Source organism: Anser anser, assembly GCF_964211835.1.
Source record: "Anser anser genome assembly, chromosome: 5".
Classification (NCBI taxonomy): Eukaryota; Metazoa; Chordata; class Aves; order Anseriformes; family Anatidae; genus Anser; species Anser anser.
The window spans coordinates 24466991-24488759 of NC_139725.1; the positions used below are offsets into that span (position 1 = coordinate 24466991).

General features: G+C 33.5%; 1 protein-coding gene across 9 annotated transcripts in view; it reads left to right on the plus strand.

The window, feature by feature from the left end:
• The window catches only part of NOVA1 (NOVA alternative splicing regulator 1), a 156888-nt gene that overhangs the window by 119562 nt on the left and 15557 nt on the right, over nucleotides 1-21769 (plus strand). For 7 of the 9 annotated variants that reach the window (XM_083838495.1, XM_083838489.1, XM_083838491.1 and 4 more), the window contains one exon: nucleotides 6137-6208. The exons of 1 other annotated variant lie outside the window; for it this stretch is intronic. In XM_083838495.1, the coding sequence (XP_083694621.1) occupies nucleotides 6137-6208 (72 nt within the window). Of the gene's footprint in view, nucleotides 1-6136; nucleotides 6209-19741; nucleotides 20503-21769 lie in introns of those variants that run through there. One more of the 9 variants, XM_083838490.1, reaches the window with a different exon arrangement.

The following is a 21769-nucleotide window of genomic DNA, read 5'->3' on the forward strand; positions in this document are numbered from 1 at the left end:
TGTCATCAGCAAACCTGCTTGGGGTGCACTCAATCCCACTGTCCGTGTTGCTGACAAAGATGTTAAACAGCACCAGTCCTAATAACGATTCCTGAGAAATGCCACTTATCACCAATCTCCACTTGGACACTGAGCCATTGACCACAAATCTTTGAGTGCAACCATCCAGCCAGTTCCTTATCCAGCAAGTGGTGCATCTGTCCAATCCAGGTCTCTCCAATTTAGAGACAAAGATATCATGTGGGAACAGTATAAAATGCTTTGCACAAGTCCAGGTAGATGATGTCAGTTTCTGCCCCCCCAACCGCCAATGCTGTAGCTCTGTTGTAGAAGGCCACCAGACTTGTCAGGCATGATCTGCCTTTAGTGAAGCTATGTTGGCTGTCATCAATCACAACCTTATATTGGAACACTCATCCAATTTAAATAAGAGGTTTGACTTTTAAGTGTTTAATCAGAATCTGACTTTAAGAATACAGATCAGAAACCGATGGCTTAAATAGAGGATTTTTATTTTAAATGTGGGATATGAGTTCTTCAGACTAGAGACTTGGAAAATGTCTCTAGTCCTCCTTAGGAGGATTCTTAAAATGCATCTCCCTCCTAGAGAATTTTTCTTTTTTCTTTAACACTCACTTAAGGCAAAGATCTATAACTTAGAGCAGCCTTACTAACATGCAGAATAAGAGAAAATATCTCTGCATTTTTTCATTTGAGGAAGATAATAAATATAAGCTGTTTTGTAGATCACATCTAGTCAATAATTTCTCATAAAATTTTCTCAGGTTTGAATACTAGTGAAGAATGGCACTGGTTACCATTCTGCAATGAATAATTATATTGCGTTTACAGGTCATTAGAACAGCAACAAATAAAAAAAAAAAGAATAAATTTTGCTATCCCGTACTAGAAAGACAGTACCTTAAATTAGGTCCCACAGTAAAAGGTTAGCATTACGTAAAAATAAAGCTGTTATTCTATCCCTCACGTGCCCTTGACTTACTTTGGGTGCCAGATCATATTTTCCTATTGTTTCATTTCACCAGTGCTGAATATAATCTCCATATGTATATAAAAATGTGCTTTATAAATTCATTTAACACTTTGTAGCTGATGATTAACTCTTAATTGTATGTATTTCAAAAGTGGAGTGAGAATAAAGGATTGCATTGGGGGAATGAACAGTAGCATTCAGCATTGCAGAAAATTTCAGAAGTGTTCTAATTCTTAAGAAAATTCTGAAATCATCTTGGGCCTTCTAAGGTGTTGAAGTTTTGATGGTATTTTTCCAAATCCCAAAGTAGCCCAGAATCAAAAGGTGATGTTTTCTTTCCTTCAGGATTTGTGATCCATATCTTTTTATGTATTTCGTTACCTATGTCTGGTTACTTACTTGAGTTTTCTGGTATTTCTACCTAACACCACCATATTTTGCAGTAGTTCTGTGTTATTGTGACAAGTTTTGAGGAAAGAAGGACCTGGTTTTCTTTGTCCATTTTATTGTAATCTTCATCGTAAATCACTCACTCCATCCAGAGTTGCTCTGATGATCCAAATGGCACCTGTTTTGGTTTATGCTCCTTACCCCTTACTGTACCAAGGCAAAACATAAGATAATCCTTCTTTTGCATCATACTTACTACAGCTTGTTTCCTGTTTCAAAGGCAAGTCCCCAAGAGTTTATAAACACAAATAAATAATCTCTATAAATACCTATAAACAAGCTTCCATTTGCATATGCTAACTTTCTTTTTGCCTTGCCCTGTGCCGTAGGTATTCTTTTACACAAAAGCAAAACCAAATGCAAAGAGCATGAAATATCAATCAGAATGTATTTTATTTGTTCTTTATGATGACTGTGTTTATACAGTCATTGCTAAGATGAGAATCGTTTGCCAGAGTAGTAGGTTAAAAGAGTTCATAGCAGATGAAAAATAAAATTTGATACATTTAGCAAAGCAAATGGTCTGTTTAGTAAGGTTTATGTCTGGTGCTACAGGAAGGCTAGTAAGTCAGTCTCTTATGTTGTTCAACATAACTGGAACTTGGAGAGCTCTCTGTTTCTTATTTTAGCTGCAGTAGGTATTCAACTATTTAATAGTATTCAAAAAAGATACCATCTTTTCTTAAAGTGTATTAAAATATAGGCTTAAGCAAATTAGCATTGTCATCAAATTAAATTGTCATTTAAAAACATGAATGTTAATATGCAAGTCCAAAACTCTTAGCTTAGTATTAATAATATAATACGGGTAATGTTATCACTAAGATTTCCTTTGTTTGGAAGCCCTGTAGTGGGAAACTAGAAAGTGGTAAGCAGTAAATGCAGTTACATTTTCACATTTAATGTTTCTTCCTCATATGTTTTCATGTCTCTAACCCTGTTTCTAAATGGTACTTCATTTTATCCCTTTACTTTCTACCCTTCTATGTATGATATATACTCTTTGATGCTGAGAATTAAATTGATTGTCTCAGTAAAATATTTATCATCTAGGTTGTAAGTATTTTTTGTGTGTGTTTATTACATGTATATATATATAAGGATGTAACTTCTGTCATTTATACATTACTCTTAGGCAATTCACAAAGTCATAGGAAAGAGGTCTCAGAAGACCTTTTGGAACACTTTGCGGATGGAGTATGTATTTTGTACTGCTGTGGTACAGCTGTATCTTCATTCTGCCACTTGAAAATACGAAGCATGCAAGTGTCATGCTTTGGCCATCTTTCTGCACCCTTTAGTATGTTGTGCAGCCTGAGAGCTGTCTCTCACAGTTGTACTTGTAAACAACACAAGGAAGTATATTCTTGGACTTAAAAAAATATTGTAACTCAAATATGACTCAAATTTATTTTGAACAATAAGCTCCTTTTTTATTACTTAAAATCTGTTTTCTCAAATATCTACTGTAGAGGCTTAAGATGGGGAGGGGGGAACAAACCCCAACCAAACATAAAACACTATCATACCAGTAATTGTCTTACGTTCATTTGCTCATAACTTATAGGAAGGAAAATAATATTTGAGAAAACAGAGGCCAATTTCACATTGGCTTCATGATGAAGTTTAAAACAAAACAACAACAACAAAAAACAATAAGAAAAAAAAAGACATGAGTTGTAAAAGTGGTATATAGTGGGAATTATGACTAACCTGACAGCTAGTCAAGATGTAATTTCAGGAGAGCTTCAATTACAGTATAAATGTTTCAGTCTCAAAAATTGAAACTCTGTAATGTGAATTCATCTTATGATTTCTAATCACCTTATACATCTCATTCCCAGAAGCCTAATAATTACTAAATTCAAGTCCTTGCCTAATGCAAAAATGGTTGCCAAAATTAAAAAATATATATGCTACATTGCTTAATAAATCAGGATTATTGAGCTCTGCTTTTTTTTTTTTTTAAAGAAGTAATCTGCCTAAAAGTTCTTGCAAAGCAATTCAGGATGGATCAATAAATTATGTATTAACCAATGGAAATTGAAATAAAAATCCAAATGCCTGTGTTTGTTTTTGAGAAAATACATTTTGTTACTTTAATATTGAAGAAATAAATAGATTACTGGTATTTAATGTGTCTCCAAAATTATATAGAAGCTTGAAAAAAAGGATGAAATGCTATCAGTCCTTATATATGTACGTATATTTCAGAATATAAATATATATATATATAATTAGTTAAGTTAGCAAACAGAGATTAAGCATCGAACACAATTTATCACATACCCTGGTATAGAAAATAACAATAATAATTGGTATTACTATTTTCAGTATTTTGTCGCTGGTATGTATATTTGGAAAAAAAAATGTGTATGCCCATACCTGAGTCTTGTTTGTTAATACAGCTGTTTCACTTTTCCATGTTTTTATCTTTTTTTTCCATTATATTTTCGACAAGCTTTTGTTAAAACGAAATAGTGAAAAACTTCTACTTAATGGATGTTATAGTTCAACAGTCACCTGAAATGAGTATTGGTACTCCTTTTTCATTGCAGCCATACTTTTTTGTGCTTTAGGAAGATTGATATTAAGTGAAAATTGAGATGCTTCCAATTTCTTATAGTACTTGTGTTATCAGTAATTAGGTCATTATTCAGTGTTGAAGTGTTCTACATATTTTCACATAATTCCAGTAATAACATTTAGTAGCACCAGCGAGGAAAGTTCATTTGAACATCCTATTTTTTCCTTGAATAGTATAGTATACCACATAGTATACCACAACAATATACAATACTGTATGCATCACCAGCAATAGGGGGTGATCTCACAAACCGTCAGATGTCTGACATATTTTAGTCAAAGTACATTTTTTCTCTTATCCATCCTCACCCCCATTAGTTTAAGCTTAAACGATGAAAATCAGTTCATTTCAGTTTCAGATCTGGATAAAAGATATCCTGCATGACCCCATCAAAATCAGAATTTCTATAATTGAATATTGCTAGTGCTGTACTATCATTGAATCTGGTGCTTAATAATAATTAAATAATTATTATATCAAATACAATTTGCAAATTGACCCATGCTCTGTACAGGAAGACATGGGAGAATCCTTTACAGTTGTCTTGATTTTCCCAATATATACAGTCTACTGACCAACATTTTGCCAAGCTGCATATTTTGTTTATAGTGCCCTACATGGTAGTATTATTTACTTAAGCCTCTTGAAAGTGTCTCAGCTGATACCTAAGCTGTATTTATTTTATTTTTATTTTTCATTGTCTTATATTGTGAGCTGCAAGCTGGCAACACAAAGTAAGGATCTGTTTCGTCAGATTTTTTTTCTGTTTTGGCTGCTTGATTATGTACCAACTACGAAAATATGGTTCTTCATATGGCTTAACATACAGATCAAATATTTGTGTGTGCATATGTACAAGCTAATACACGTAACTTTATGCATTCACAGTGTCCCAACTTTTCATATGCATTAAGAGTTTTAGTGCAAAATTGTGTATACCTTTTTTATGAGGGACTGTCAATGATTGTAAGTAACAGAACTGCTGAAAATGTGAAATTTTGCTTCTTTTATTTCTAAACAGTTTGGGTTAGTAATTATTTGTTCATATGAAACATCACGTTGTATAGTATTTCTACATTTTATTTCTTAAAGTAAAAGTAGTGTAATTTTGGATACTTTTTATTATTAATATATTACAAAAATGTCAAAACTACATGCTTTGAATAAGTATTGTATGTTATGTTTGGGAAATGGGAATTTGACATTTTCACTACGTTTATAAAAAGAAAAGAATTATTTTGTCAGCTTCTAATACTTTAAAAAGAGATGTATATATAAAAGTTTTAAACAGAGCAGTGCTTTTTTGATATGTTCAAGATTTAATGTTAAGTATGTATATTAGAAAACATTATCAATAAATATGACTCTTAATTCTTTTTTGTGTTTATTTTGAACACAGGCTGATGATACATTATTAACCTTTGCTCAATTAACGGATCATTAACACTAATAATAAATATATTGTAGCAATTTGTTGTGAAGGTATTAGTTGCATGTTCATCCATCATGAGATTGATGTTTACATTTTTTCACATGCCTCTCAATTAAAAAAATATTAATTAATATTTTAGCAGTTAGTAAATTGCTGAAAGCTCCTTAGGTTCATATAATTGCTTTAAGGTATGGAACACAGTTTGCTGGCTATAGTCCGTGCTATAGAATGGTGCATTATAAAGTGCAAAAGTAAATTTCACTAGTTTCTTTCAAACATTGGCCCTGTTTGCTTGTAGACTGATAACTGTTTCTAGTGTGCTCATTGAACTTGCTGGAATTTGTGTTTACTATAGTCTTCATTTTCCCCAATAGAAGGAGAGAGGAAAGAATATATTCCTCATGTGGTCAGCATATTTTTTATGTGAGTTCACCATCTTGATTTCAAGTCATGAATTTGTTTTTACATGCATAAGCATGCATATTTACATGCATTTATCCAATTGACTTTAAATTCCATTAAGTTCCAATGAGTAGGAGAAAGATTTTGTCTTAGGCATTTTTTATTTATTTTAATTTTGTAGTTATGTTACTTTTGTTGGTTTATTTATTTTTTAACTGTTCAGTCTAAGGCTTGTAAAGGTTGATTTGCTCCTGAACTGCTTTGTTCCCAGACATTGCCATCTTCCCCAACTACCACCAAGTCCTCTCCATCTGATCCCATGACCACCTCCAGAGCCAATCAGGTACAGTATCATCCTACCATCTACACCATACTTTTCACGGGTGACAGCTTGCAAACTGGAGAAAAAGATATGGTGGGTTAAGGATTTATTCGTTCATTCACATATGTACACCCATAACCATAGATATCTAACTCTTATTAGAATTTGGTAAATTGAATCTTTCTTCTTTAATTTGTTTTGTTGTCCTTAATATATTGGATGAAAGCAAAATATCTTGTAGAATAGCTTTTTTGTTTGGTTGGTTGGTTTTTTTTTTTTGTTTGTTTGTTTTTTAATTTGATTAATAAATAGTAAGGATATGTACTGGTATGTCTGTGGATAGAGTAAATCTTGGTATATGTATATTTATGTATATATGCACACACGTATTTACTTCCTGGATCGTTTATAAGTTACAATGGAATTACCACTAAAACCATACTTAATTAGTATGGCAATACTGGCAAACAGACTGGCAATGGCAAACAGACTTTTTATTTACTTGTTTATCTCAGGAATTTTCAAATGTGTTCGTGGACAGTAACATAGGGGCATTGTTTAAAAAGTATACGTAATAAATCTTGAATGAAAATTTTTTGGTGGAGAATGAAGTAAAATTAAGTCACTTTAAGGCATTTCAAACATAACTAGTTTTAATTAACATATAGTTTTTAAGAGCATAAATTGTGCTTTTAGCACTATTTTAATTACACTAATTTGTTTCTCTTTTAACTGAAAAAAAAATCCAGTTCATTATGTCCACAAATTGTCATGGTGTTTGTATTTTTTTTTGTTTTATGAAAACTGTTAAAGTTGTTTTATACCGTGCTTTTTAGAACTGATTCTTGCTTAAGAGATACCATATTCAATTTTTTAATGTGCTGTTAAACTTAATGTACTTTGTGTTCAAATAATGTAAATATTCAGTATGTGCTAACAGTTTTTAACACACATTCTGTTTTAAGTTAACTGAGTGCTTCTATCAGACCTTGCACAAATCAGATCAAGTACCAGAAAAGTTTTCTTCAAATTAAGCTAATTTCTTCTTAAAGTTCACATCAATATTAATTACTGGTCCTCCGATATTTTGTGAACTGCTTAGAACTTGTTGTCTGTATGAACAAACAATTTAATGTACAATGGGACACAAGCACATTAAAGCAATATATCACATTTTTGATCAACACTTGACCAACTGTTGAAAGGGACATCTAATACTGAAAGTAATGAAATTTAGAGAGAAATTGTACAGATAAAAGAACTATAAGAAAACTGTTTTGATATCCCTCACTTCAATTTGAAAGCCTTCTTCATCAACTTGCTTCCATTTCAGCAACAGTTGTTTGACTTCATCATCATTAAATGACAAAATCACCTCTTTGCCAACAGCTAGAGATATTTTATGAATGCTCTCTTAAGCCTTTTTCCTCTCCCTCTTAATTTTAGTGTTTTGTGTATTTTAATTAGAAGGTTTTGAAAATACTGAACACATAGCTCTTTTTAAAAAGTGTTCTTTTTTCTTTTTTCCACTTTTTTTTTTTAATATAGCTATAATCCTGATGATCATTAGTGAGAGGAAAAGGAAGAGGTGCTTTTATTTAACAGGAAATACTTATTGGGCATGCTGTTTAATTAGCATCAGAGAAGTATCTACTTTGCATCTGTTCTGTGAATTTCAAATGATCAAAAATACAATGTAGCTTATTAACCTTAAATGTATTTTTTTATTAACTAAAAACTTTAATTTTTATAGAAAGTTGTTTTAAGAGATTTTTTTCAAGCAATATAACTGAATATCCTAAGAGAAAACTGTGTATACTTTGTGTCCTACCTGTATCCCACATTCATGCATTTTATTCTTAAACTGTATTCAGTCTGTTTTTATACAAATAATCAAGACCTCTTGAGCACCATAAAAATTTTATAAATGAAGAAGAGTAATAAGTTCCATAAGTGACTTTTGGAACTGTTTTTGGCATTAACCCTTGAAATCCTTACTGGTTTGCAATTATTTTATCCCTTCTAGCATTTCCTAGTGATTTCTAACCATTTCAGCAGGAAGCACGAAGCACATGATAAGGCAATGAAGGATTTTCAGTTCATCCTAGTGATAAGTGATGTAGCTGGCAATTGTTTCTCATCTGTAGTAGTGATTAGTATTCAGCACCAGTATATCGACAAGTATCTGCACTGCAGCTGTCACACGAAAATGGGTTCCAACATGGTAATCTCAAACTTGTCAGTACTCATGTAAGCAAAAAATTATTACTTGAGAGAGTATTAGAGAACGAAACAAATGTGTTTCGATACATGGCTAGGTAGGATTCTTAATAAAAAATAACTGTTCACAAAATGTTATAAAAAGATAAAATGAAGCTTTCCTGACTGGATGGAAGTCAGGAAATTTAGTGTTAAGGTGGAAGATACATTCACAATGCACCCTGCTTTGTAGCATATAGTAGCATATCAGACTTAAGATCATTTCATTTTTGTATAGTATTTTAATCATGACAAGACCATATTTTATATTAAAAATTAGCAGGGTGATTAAGCAACATTTAAGCAATGTTTAATGCTGGGAGAAATTGTTTGCTGTTGGAGTGAGATTTTTAAACAGAGTTGGAAGATTTCCTATGAGTCACTGCAATTACAGATCTGTTGAGGATGTATGTAGGTGAGCTTACCTGATGATATGATCTTTCCCACTGTACCAGCATGTCAGTTAATTGTGTTCTCCTGACCGGGCTACTAGCATAGCGGACAGAACAATGTCTAGGCACAGATTTTACCACAACAGGAAAATAGTTCTGCCAACAGAAGTCAGAGGAAGCTAGGCAGGAAATCTGGCTTGTATTATGTCTTCCTTTTAATGACTTGCTTTGCCTCCATCCAGATGAGATCATAACTCCCTTTTCAGGCAATTTCAACTTTGGTTGAATTGTTTTTTGAAATATCCAGTGGTCATGCAACTGTTCGTTTTAATCGTTCTCAAGAAGTAGATAGTAGTCTCTAAAATGTTTTTTATAGTGGAATGAAACAGTCCCTACAGAACTGTCATGTTGCGCTATATTGAATTCCCATGAATGCAAGAAAAACCTACACATGGGGAGTGCTTTTTTGTTATTTCTTTGTTCCAGGAAAATATACATCAGTCAGTATTATTGTTGGAAATGTCTTATTTATTTTTGCAGTACAACTTCCTTACACTTTTGCCACAATACAAATTCATACACTGGAAATTTTCAGTAAGGAAGAAAGAACCAAAGATTGGAAGAAAAAAATAAGGACACTTGGAATGCATTTCAAATAACTTTATTTTATTCCTATGTGCCTATCACTGAAAAGAACAACTTAATCTTCCTGTACAACTTAATCTTCCTGTACTAGTGGCTGAGGTCACTGGGCCTATTCAGCCTGGAGAAGAGGAGGCTGAGGGGAGACCTCATCGCAGTCTACATCTTCCTCGCGAGGGGGAGTGGAGGGGCAGGGGACCTATTCTCCATAATCACCAGTGATAGGACCCGCACGAATGGTGTTAAGCTGAGGCAGGGGAAGTTTAGGCTGGACATCAGGAAGAGGTTCTTCACAGAGAAGGGTGGTTGCACACTGGAACAGGCTCCCCAGTGAAGTAGTCACTGCACCAAGCCTGTCTGAATTTAAGAAGAGATTGGACTGTGCACCTAGTCACATGGTCAAAACTTTTGGGCAGACCTGTGCGGTGCCAGGAATTGGACTTGATGATCCTTATGGGTTCCTTCCAACTCGGGATATTCTGTGATACTTTTAGACTGAGAGCTTTATTGTTGCCCTCTCATGAACTTTGTCAGCTTTGTTTATAACAGAACACTGACATATAACTACAGTGGTAAATCTGTTCTTTGCATTTATTTGCCAGAAGGAGGAAATCAATTGTACTTTTCCACAGTACACTTCAGGTGGCAATTTCTTTTCAAAAGTAATGATAAGCATCATATAGAACATGCTTGTTTTTCCTCTGTGTTTCGTTGGAAATGTACAAGTGTTAATACTTACTTTAACAGATAAGTGAGCGTACATAGACAAGCATTTCTATAATTAACTGTTTGCATATCGTTTTCCTTTGTTTACAAGTTTGTTCTTCCTTCTTATCTACATCTTGTACTGTTACAACTTATTTTAGAGGGGAAAAAAGTGATATAGGGCTTTACTTTGTATTTCTCCTTCATCCATTCGATGTACATCTGTAAATGCAATTGCAATCCTGTGCATGTTTTCTTCTCCAATGCACCCTTTTTCCATGAGACTGATACTGCTGCTGATCTTAAATACTGGCCTTAAAAGAATAAAAAATCCAAAACACACATTCCTGATGAAAAGTGAGTAAGGAAGAGTCATCACTCTTGGTAGGAGTCCTCTTCTCCTCCCTTAAAATTTAGATAGGTTTAAGCTCATTACTGAGCTTATCACAGACTTTGTCATTAACTTACTATATAAACTTTATATTTACTTTTTTTAAAGCACTATTTTGTCCTTTTCCATTTACATTTTAACGAATATACCCTATATTTTCCTGCTTTGTTGTTACACCTGAAGCTATTTTATCATTTTATATGCTGTAATACAAATTTTTTGGAGTGCTAATTGTTGTTGGGACTGCCCATTCAGTCCTCAAGATTTACAAGTTTTTTGAGCTTATCTATGTCATCTGCTTGCTGCAGTATCTGTAGTAAATAATATTTTCTAGCCTGCTTATGTGATGGGACCAAGCCAATTTTCTTGTTACTGCCTGTATATAGCAGGTAAAGCACACTCATGGTTTTTAGAGCTCATGATCTTACCTCACTTAATATCTTATTTGTTGTAGGAGGTGGAAGAAGAACTAGGAAAGAAAGCATTGGTTTAGTTTTCTGTTAGCTTTAGGACATGAAATTGGAAAACTTGTACAATACCAAACTTCAAACAATAAAGTTTTTGACAGTATACAAATCTTGACGCACAAATAAATAATTTTAAGGATGATTCCAGGATAGTAGATAGCCCTCAAAGGCTATCAAGATACTATCTCTATTTACCTCTGATAATTTGATGTGAGGGTTATTTAAGATACACTGTCTCTGATATTTTAATTTGAATATTTTAATTTTAATTCCCTAATTTTGATGTCATTTCTTGTAGTGGTATTGAGAAAATCTATTATCTTTTTTTTAGGTCTGTCACAGATTAGCTGATGGCAGATGTATCGTTTGAGTTTTTCAAACCTCAGTACCATATATTATGAAGCAAAACCAATGTGTAGTTATTTAACATTCTGATAAAATGTGCTGTAGAAGTACAGAGCTGTTATTACTGTAATTCAATTGTTCAGAATTTATGCAGTGGTAGTTCTCAATGAGAAACTACAGATAGCAACTTGACCTTTTTTCAACCTGTCAGATTGGTCTCTGATAAGTACAATCATTATATTTACATATGGAAAATGAGATCTGGGTTCCACTCACAAAAGTAATATACTATTTGGAAGAGACTTCATCTAATAGAAAATGTTTGATATGGGCCCATCGCTAAAGAATTTAGTACACTGGGTTCTAAAATTACAAATACATGAAAACCGTAAACGTAGTATTTTTTTTTTCTAGTTATAGTGTCAAACCATTTTTTGTTTACAAGTAGATGTATGAGAAAGAAATCAGATTTGGTGTGGTGGTATTTGTAAGGAATGCATCACGATGCTTAAGGGAATAGAGACAATAAATGGGCTCTGTAATTTGCATGTCTTACTGACTTTTTCTGGAAGGTCCCCAACCCCAAACTTATGGTATACCTTTTTGCCAGCAGAAAAATGCTTCACATAATTTCTCAAAATAGCACATTTCTCTGGATAGATTTCAGCAAGGATTTTCAACTTCAGTTTTACTAATTACTCAACATTTGGTGTTCTTTTCTATATAGGTCTTGCCATCGGTATTGTAATAATGCAGTAATAATTTTGACTCTCCATTGAACATTGTGCATTGTAACAAGGTTAAATGGATGTGTCTACAGTAGTTACAAAGACATCTCTTTCTGCAGTGTGAAAAAGCCCTTAACATTTTAGATTTACATATATGTTTTATGGATTGAAAATTCATATCTCTATAAAATTATTTTTTTAATAGGATGACAATTTATTTTCCAATTACATGTTGCCTATGGCACACTATAGGCAGCAAATAATGAGTAATGTTTGAGATAACTTACCTAGAAAGGGCTAGGGAGAATTATTCCCTTGTTCAAGTGATAGGGGTCCAGTTGAGGTTCCGGTGCTTCAAAGGTAAACCTTTCCTGCTTCTGCTGTTCAGTGGAAATTCTTCATTTCATGGCTAAATGCTAAGTAGAATTAGCGTATGCTCCATAGAATAACTGTAAATACTTTTTCTGGTTCTCAGGTTAATGCATTTTTTTTTTAATATATATATTTCTCTTGTTCTTTGACCGCTTTTTCCACGTTATTTTGCAGTTTCTGAGATCTGAGCTTTTTGCTTGCACTGTCTACTTAAAAGTTATGGATTAAAACTTTTCTTTAGATACTACAAATATTGTTTAAAAAATCATATATTCAAATCTTGTTGGTTTTTTCTTTTTCTTTTTTTCTTTTTCTCGTCACCTATTTAAAGTTTTTCCCCTTTGGACAAGTATTTACTTGTTTCCTTTCCCCATCCTCTCTCAGACCACACAGCAAGTTTAGGCTTCACTGTTCATTGTTCCTTTCTGAATGTAGGGGAAATGTTGGGAGCATTCATGAGGCGTAGGGAAAGATGTAGCTTTCTCATGGCAGAGTCTCTGAACACTGCTGGCATATTTTTCATTGAATGTCTTGAATGATCTGCCACGTGCAGTCTTGTAAGTAGAAACACGATTTCATGTTTACATATTTTGTTTTTATTTTATGCTTGAAAAGAATTAGAATCAATTAGCTTCACATGTCATCCTCTCTTCAAAGAGATTCACTTTCTCAGGGTAATGGCCAACATTATCGTTTCTTTCAATGAATCATAGGATGGATTGGATTGGAAGGGACCTTAAAGATCATCTAGTTCCAACCATTCTACCATGGGCAGGGACACCTTCTGCTAGAGCAGGTTGCCCAAAGTCCCATCCAGCCTGGACTTGAACACTTCCAGGGATGGGGAATCCACAGCTTGTCTGGCCAACCTGTTCCAGTGCCTGACCACCACCTTATTCCTCTGAGTAAAGAATTTCTTCCTTATATCTAATCTAAACCTTCCTTCTTTTAGTTTAAAGCCATTACTCCTTTTCTTATCGTTACGCTCCCTGACAAGAGTCTCTCTCCAGTTTTCCTGTAGGCCCACTTTAGGTACTGGAAGGCAGCTATAAGGCCTCTCCAGAGTCTTCTCTTCTCCAGGCTGAACAACCCCAACTCCCTCAGCCTGTCTTCATAGGAGAGAGCTCCAGCACATTGATCATCTTTGTGGCCCTCCTCTGAACTTGCTGCAACAGGTCCATGCCCTTCTTATGATGGGAGCCCTGGAGCTGAATGCACTAATCCAGGTGGGGTATGTGTTTTAAGCTCTGTCCCATGTAACCTAAAGTTGGCACTGTCAAACTGTGTCAAAGATTAAATTTGACTTCTAGTCCTTCAAACTCATACTAGACATACTATTTATCAGACCTAGTACTGGGAGGAAAAAAAAAAAAACAACCAACCATATTCTAAGATACACAACACAGAGTCACTTGGTGTGCTCTTTATTGTTTGAACAAATCTGAAGTTCAGAGCAATCTCCAGAATGCAAATCTGGATGACTTTATTGTGTTTTTCTGCTGCATGCTGTGTCAGTCACATGACGGTCATATGCATAAGTTTTCAACTAATCAGAATTGTATTTAGCAGCTCTTGGGGAGTTCAGAATTTATACAATCAAGAGTTGCATGAGAATGTAGAAAGAGACATTGGGTTTACAAAGCTTCTTGTCAAACTGGGACAGATCCTGTGCAGCAGAGTATGGAGTAGAAAAGGCGATACCACATTTTTCTGACATGTCAGAGATAAGTAGAGTGAGGCATGGTCAGCCTAGCCCCATTTTGAAGTTTCTGTATGAAAAGATGATCCTGCATTGGCCATATGATAATTATTTTTTTCTTTGTGCCATCTAAAACAACATTATTTTCCCAACTTGTTTGTAGGGATAGTGCAGCAATACACTACTTTCTTGCTGACATCATCTACCTTTTGCTTGCTTTGAGAATTCATCAGGTGGTGGGAAGTCACAGATAGATGTGAGACAAACCCAACCATGAAAATAGGTGCCTGCCTGGTATAAACAAACAAAAAAGAAATGAATAGCTTCTTTATATACAAGTTACAAAAAGAATTTTGTTGATATATTGCACTATAGGAAATAAGAAATGGAAAATTTTTCATCTTCCGGAGATAAGGTGCATCTGTTGAGGTCTTTGCCTGTAGCATAGCGTCCCTGACTTCAGGTAGTCAATACCTGTTATTATGCTTTACCCTGCAGTCAAAACATTATGCAACTTCATCTTATGCAGAATTAGTATTTTCTCTTGGTTTTGTGCCTGTAGTTATTTTCACACACTTTTTTTTTCTCCCTGCAAGTAGATTAGACTTCCTATTAGTAATAAGTTATTTTGAGGCATAGCTTGCAAATAGTGGAGCAGTGGGAAGACATGACCATAGACTCTAATAAATATCCTTAGAAATGCCCAGGGGCTGAGTTCACTGTTCTCTTATCTCCCAGTGGTGTAAATTTCAGTCTTAGTATTTTGTAGACTTGAAGAGTATTTGGGGATAGAGTTAGTACTGGCTGTGTGGCCTTCTGCTTTCCCCTGCTTCTCAAATGTTATCTTAGCAAATGCAGCATTACAGATGAGAGTCTGTCTGGGGTCTTTCTTTTTCTCACGTTATTCAGCAGTAGTAAACAACTGCATGACAATTCATTCAGTTTAACTTGGAACCTAGGATTTGAATAGGGTTAATAAAATAAAAAATACTATTTCTTTAAAGTCTCCAGATTGGCAATTTCAACTGCAGTGTAAATTCTTGGTTCATGTTTCTAGTAATGTAATATGTGATCTCCATGCTTCTCAGTTCTTCATGGTTATTTTTGTTGTTCACTTCACCAAAACATAAATGCAGTAAAAATAAAATATTTTAAGATGTTTTATTTTCTTATTAGTAACTGTGATATTAAATAACAGCTGCACGCTGCGCATGAGATACGGACTGTCCATTTAAGCTCTTTACTGTGTTACTGGTTCATGAAGTGAAATTGATTTGTGGAATAGATTGAACAGTGTTTAATGACATTCTTTAATAATGAGTACTGAAGCAAAATATAATTTCTTGAAGATCATATGCAAATAAGTGCTCGTATAATTTAGTGATGCAGAAACAAGAAATCAAGTCAAAAGATAAGCAGATCTTTGAAGACTATATATTGATTTTTATATTTGAAATGTTTAATAAAATAACTCTAAATGTTGTCCAAAACCAATATTATCACATTCTGTTTTAGAAACAGAAGGAAATGATAGAATTAGCTCTTTGTTAAAGAAAGTTCACAGGTTATAGTTCACTTATATTTGAGCCTTTAAGAGGCTCATCCCCTCCTTTAATTATTTCACAAGTAGTTAGGTAAGTCATGTTACACTTCACATGAACACTTAAAGTGAAGACTGCTTTGCTTTATGCAATGTGAGTGTATATACTAAGGGTTGTCTTCACTGCATGCCATTTCTAAGTATAAGTTATGCCTTCCTTATATTAATAGCAACATGAGCAACAATAATTGAGGAAAGATTACAACCTCAATGTGATGAAGTTTTTTTGAAATCTGAATTTAATAATTTAATTTAGAAATTACTGATGCCAATAATTTGAGATATTTTATTATAAAAATATTTTTAATGTAAAGATACCTTTCTGTAAGGTTTATTTTTATTAAAGACGCTAGTTAGCAAACATACTACAAAATTTCTATTAAATTACAAATATTATTACAGCAGATATTTCATAAAAATTGTTATATTCCATAGGGTATGTACTATTCCACATTTGCTATTCAAACTAAAATGGAATTACTTTGATATATTTAGTAATGGCAAGAATTTTGTAATTCACAAGCCATGAAATGTTTAAACTTTTATTATACTGTAATTGTCCTAGTATTTATACTAGCACAGAAAGGCTTTCTTTTTGAGCTGTCTGAATTTTATATTGATGGTAAGAAAAATAATAAAAATGAAAGAAGAGAATATAAACCTGTCTGTTGGACCATGGGATATCTCAACAAAATTGGTGCTTTTTAACATCACCAAGAACATTTTGTCATTTCAAAAGTAATGAATGTTCCATAGTAATATTGATAAAAACAATAGTTCAGAATGTGTGCAGTATTATATAAACTTTCTGAGATGGTAAATCATTTATAAGGTACTGTGAAGTCAAAACTGTTTAGTAAATATATTGATTTCCTCACTTTTATCATTGTATTTTTTTTCATTTTTTTTTTAAATAATAAAAAAAATTGTAATCCATGGGAGCTGAAGAATATGTATATATTTTGCATAGTAGTTGAGGTCAGGGCAAGAGTTAGATGCTAGCACTTTTTCAGTGTATCTTTAAAAATTAAGTTGTAAATCCAAATTTCCAGTATATTTATTAACTCCAAATTTATTCTTAGTATCCTACTTTTCCAAGTTAATGCACACATAATCACACATATGTAATGTAGAAATAAAAATGTGTGACCTATACATGTAAATACAGCCATATATAACATCTGTGCTTCACCACCTCAGTTGGTGTAAGTAATTTTTTTTCCATGTGGATATTTACATCAGCTGATTATCTAGTGAAATTATACATGTACAAGTTATCTATATTCAAGTGATGCTTGTGCCTTGGATTTGTAATGCTTAATTGAATCTCAAAAGTTCTTAATTTCTTTTGTTTTAAATCTCTTATTTATAGATAGTTGTTATTTAATGATATTCGACTCCACAGATTCTCATTGTGGGAGAAATATAAGACAGAACATGGATGTATGGACACAATATGTTTCGCAGATATGCAATTTGATAACAAATATATACAAGATTCCCCAGTGAACCAAATTTAATGTCATCTAAATCCAGGATCTTTATTTCACAAGAAGGATGCAATTGTACATCCTATTGTCTCTTACAATTGTAGCTTTTATTGATAAGCTAGGTCAACTTTCATAAATGGTTTGTTTTAGCACTAATCAGTCTTTGTTTCTGTTTACTCAAATGATTGCTAATTTCATTCATTACTTCTACCTATTCCAGTGCTCTTTTCCTTTCTTTTTTTTTTTTTTTTCCAGTAGTCGTCACCACTGGCTGGTGCCGTTCTTGGTTAAAAATGTGTAATTGCAAGTATATGAAAAGGTAAAAAAGGAGATAGGCTTATAAATTATGCATGTACTTAGGCATAGATTTACTGCTGTGAATATGAAGTTCTAAGCCAGCCACTTAGCTTTAGGTATTGATATATTTTCCTAAACCAGCAGCTTGATACGACCTTGTTTTGTTCTCTGATTCTTGTTAGAGACAGTGTCGGCCTCTGAGAGGAAAGTTTTGTAGTGGCTTGTCGGAAGACTCTATTTGCATTAGAAGGCTATGTAGTGCTGTAGTAGCGCTTATTAAATTTGGAGATATCCACTCATTAGTGAAACTATGTTCTTTTTGTTATAAAAGATTCTGGTAATTACTATTTCTTTGACCTAGAGAGATACGGTTATTTAAATGTTTATCTTTAAGTTTCCTTTACTTCCTTTGTCATTTGAAAACAATTCTCAAATGCTATCTGTGAGATTGTCTTCCTTAGATATTCATTGAGTAGCTCTTGCTATACAAGATTATTTTGCAATAGTTAAGCAACATTCAGTACAGAAAGGATCAAGCTGCTGGTTGTCTTTTGCAAAGCCACGAGTGCAGTAAAGTAGCCAGTGAAATTAATAGGGTCTAGCCCTTGATACCACTAAGAAGTGTTCATCTAGATAGGCCAGATGCATTTTCCATGAGCTGAATTTCTTGCTATTTTTCAGCACACTTATAGTGAAAAACAATGAAGCTAGACAGAACAATCTGTAGGTCAGAACATAGAGATGCTCCTTTTTTCACATTAATGGGATGACCACAAGGACATTAATCCATGTCTCCCCTTCCTTCTTGACAACTGAGAACAGAATAATTTTCCCAGGATTTTAATTACAAATAATGTAGAAAGGGGGATGTTAGGGTTTATTATTATTTTATTTTATGGCCCAGAAAAGCCCCAAGGTGTTCATTTAGACATGGTACATTCATTTTCTATGGCTTTACATAGGTTGCTGTTTGCAACATTTGCAACAGTTACAAATGTACCAAAAAACTGATCATTCTACCATGTTTACTTCATAGGTATTGGTTGGTGATACTATAAAATTTACGTTTCACCGTACTTACAATTTTGTGATCTGTGAGTAAAAAGCAAATCCAAACAAGTGCAGGGTTAGGGTCAGGATACACCATTAAAATGCTGTTGTGTCTTTTCTCATCTCTCTGTGTGTAACTAGATAGAGACTGAATAGAAAAGATCTTAATATGATAGAAAAGGTATGAATATATATCCTAAATATAGATATATATGGAAGACATATCTATGGATATATATTTATTAACATTTTTAAGGGCAGAAATTTGAGGTCAAATAAAATGTTGGATAACCTCTTGAAATAATTCTGTAACAAAGTGTTCTTTTCTTCCAAGATTTTGTAATGGAGAAGGCTTTCATTTGTTTTTGTGCATGAGCACACTAATGTGTGACATTATTGCAGCTGTGAGATTCTAAGACATGACAGGGAGAGGGATGGTTTCATTCACTGAAGTAGTTTCATTCAAGTAGTAATATTGTACATTCCTTCCATATGGACTAATTTGCTTTTGTTTTTTTCTTATTGTTTCTTAGAATCATCTGAATTGTGAACAAATGGTTTAAAGAGGCACTGCTGAATATGTAGCTTCTGTGCTCTCTTAAGTCTGCTGGAGCTGTTAGCTAGATACTGAATGTGATAGGACTTCTTCATAAAAGTTACTGAGTATTATGGAGTATATAGAAGTATGTATAGTATAGAAATATAAATATATTTAGAAAAGTATATTAGCTGTTTTCAAGTGATTAGGGATTTATTTTGTGTATTTACATTTCATTTTTTGCATCAAATAATTTTTTTTGGCAAATTTTATTTTTTTGCATCAAATGTTCTGTCAGTGGGTATATAATTAACAAGTATTTTCCTTTTTTCTTCTTTTTGTTTTTTTGATGGTATGCGTAGTTAGATTTTAATTAAAATTAATCAAGTCATTTTAATTTAATCCTTTTAAAAATATTCAGTTCTACCATCTTGTCATATCTCAAGGAAAAATGATGTTTACTAAATCTCATAAGGAATTGATGACAATTTTTATTTTTGCATGGCTCTTTGGAAAACATTTTGTTTTACCATTCAATGTCTAGACCTGACAAGATACCTTCCATTCTTCTTTTTCAAGTTAGAATAGTTTACATGAAGGACTTTGACAAGAACGGCGAAGTTTTTACACAGAGGAATTATACCCCTGATCAGTGATTCACAAATTCTGCATTACAAGATTATTAAGGACACATTCAACAACAACAACAACAAAAAATGACATGGACATGCAGTCATAATTCAGAATTCAGCAAGACTATCATCACTTTTTTAAACAAGTACCCGAATTTATGATTTTTTTTTGATTCTTTTTTTATGGTTTAAATAAGTGGTTTGGCTATTCGGTTTTCTGAATGTGCAAGTATGCCTTTTGGGTTATGATGCCTAAATAATCATCCAGGAGTCTTTACAAATCTGTCTTTTCCATACTTGAAATGATTCTGCTGTAGCATAGTATTTCCATACCTTTGAAAAGAGAGGTCTCCCGCAGATGGTATAGTGTCGAGAAGTTAGATTTTCTGTATTGTTAAATGTCCTTGATGAATGTGTTACATATTTTGTAAAAATCAACTTTGCCAAAGATGGTCTGAAAATAATTCAGCAGTGTTTGCACCTTATCACTCTACCAAATCCTACAGATAGATTCATTTGAACTGCAGCTTTTCAGATTTTGACCATTCCTACCTAGAATGCGATTTTAATTTTAAATTTGGATGTAAGTCCTAAGGTAATTTGGGAATTTGGCCAGCAGTGCAAGAGAGTGATATTTTCAATGTATTTCTAAGATCTTGTTAGATCCTGTTTTCAGCTTTTCCATGCTTTCAAGTTTCAGACAGCTTCAGTGAAATGTGCTATAGGCAATGGCAATGTGGCTATGTGCTGTTGTATATTCCTATTGGTTGTCCTTTCCTTGGACTTGAATTAAGTGGGATAATTAAACTATGTAATTTTGTTTGCCTTTTTATTTTATTTTATGTTTTTAAGTATATTGTGTATTTTATCTGTGTTTATCAAAGCTCATAGTGAAACTTGAGTCACTTTTAGGTATAATCGTAGAATGGCTAGGATTGGAAGGGACCTTAAAGATCATCTACTTCCAAGCCCTCTGCCATGGGCAGGGATGCCACTCACTAGATCAGATTGCCTAGGGCCTCATCCAACCTGGGCTTGAATAATGGGTACCCATGAGGTTCTCTCATATTTAATCTTTCATATTTATCGTGAAAATTTCTGTTTTAGCTAAGGACATACACTTAGGCTTGTCTTGGACTTGCAGTCCTCAACCATAAAAAAACGGGTAGCCTTAATCTCTTTGAAATCAATAGGAAATGAATTCCTGTCTGTGCATATAGGTCATCAAACTTAACTCCATGATCTGCTACTAAGAGCGTGTCAGATCTCCTGTATGTTTCAAGCAGAGGATTTCTTGCAGTAACTGCTTTCATCAAGTGTAAAATGTCCAGTTAAAATACAGTATATCACTTATAACAAGTATATAGCTATTCTGGTGCTGGGGAGTGCATGTGAAGCTAATGCTTCACATTAACTTTTACACAGCCTTTTAGGGATTTTCTTGAGAAGTGTAGAAATGTCCGTGTAGTTTATGTACTTACCTTTTGTCTGACAGCTTTTCAGGAAAGCAGCCAGTTCACAATGCTTCTTTGGACAATGAGCAAATTAGCCATGAGGAGCCAAAGTAACATCTATAGTTTATATGACTGAGAAAGTTTTTAAAAAAGGATACGCCACCTGTGCCCCAAATACAGTCAGGAATATCAATTCCTTTTGGAATTCCTTTTTTATGAGTTTTTAACTTAGATCCTGTCTAATGCAAAACAATGGGAGTTTTCTCGATGCCATCACAGGCACATAATTGTTTTTAAAAGAATGTACATTATCTACTTGGTTTTTTTTAGATATATTTGTATTGAGAAGTGTCTTTTCAGCAATTCCAGTAATGATATTAAATTATAATTACATGCTGTCTTGCAGTCAAAAGTATCCCAGTTTACTGTACTCAACAGTACTGTAAATGTTCATTATTTTATGAAGCCCATCCTTGTGTATATGACATGTTGACAGGTGTTCACAACACACCTCACAACAA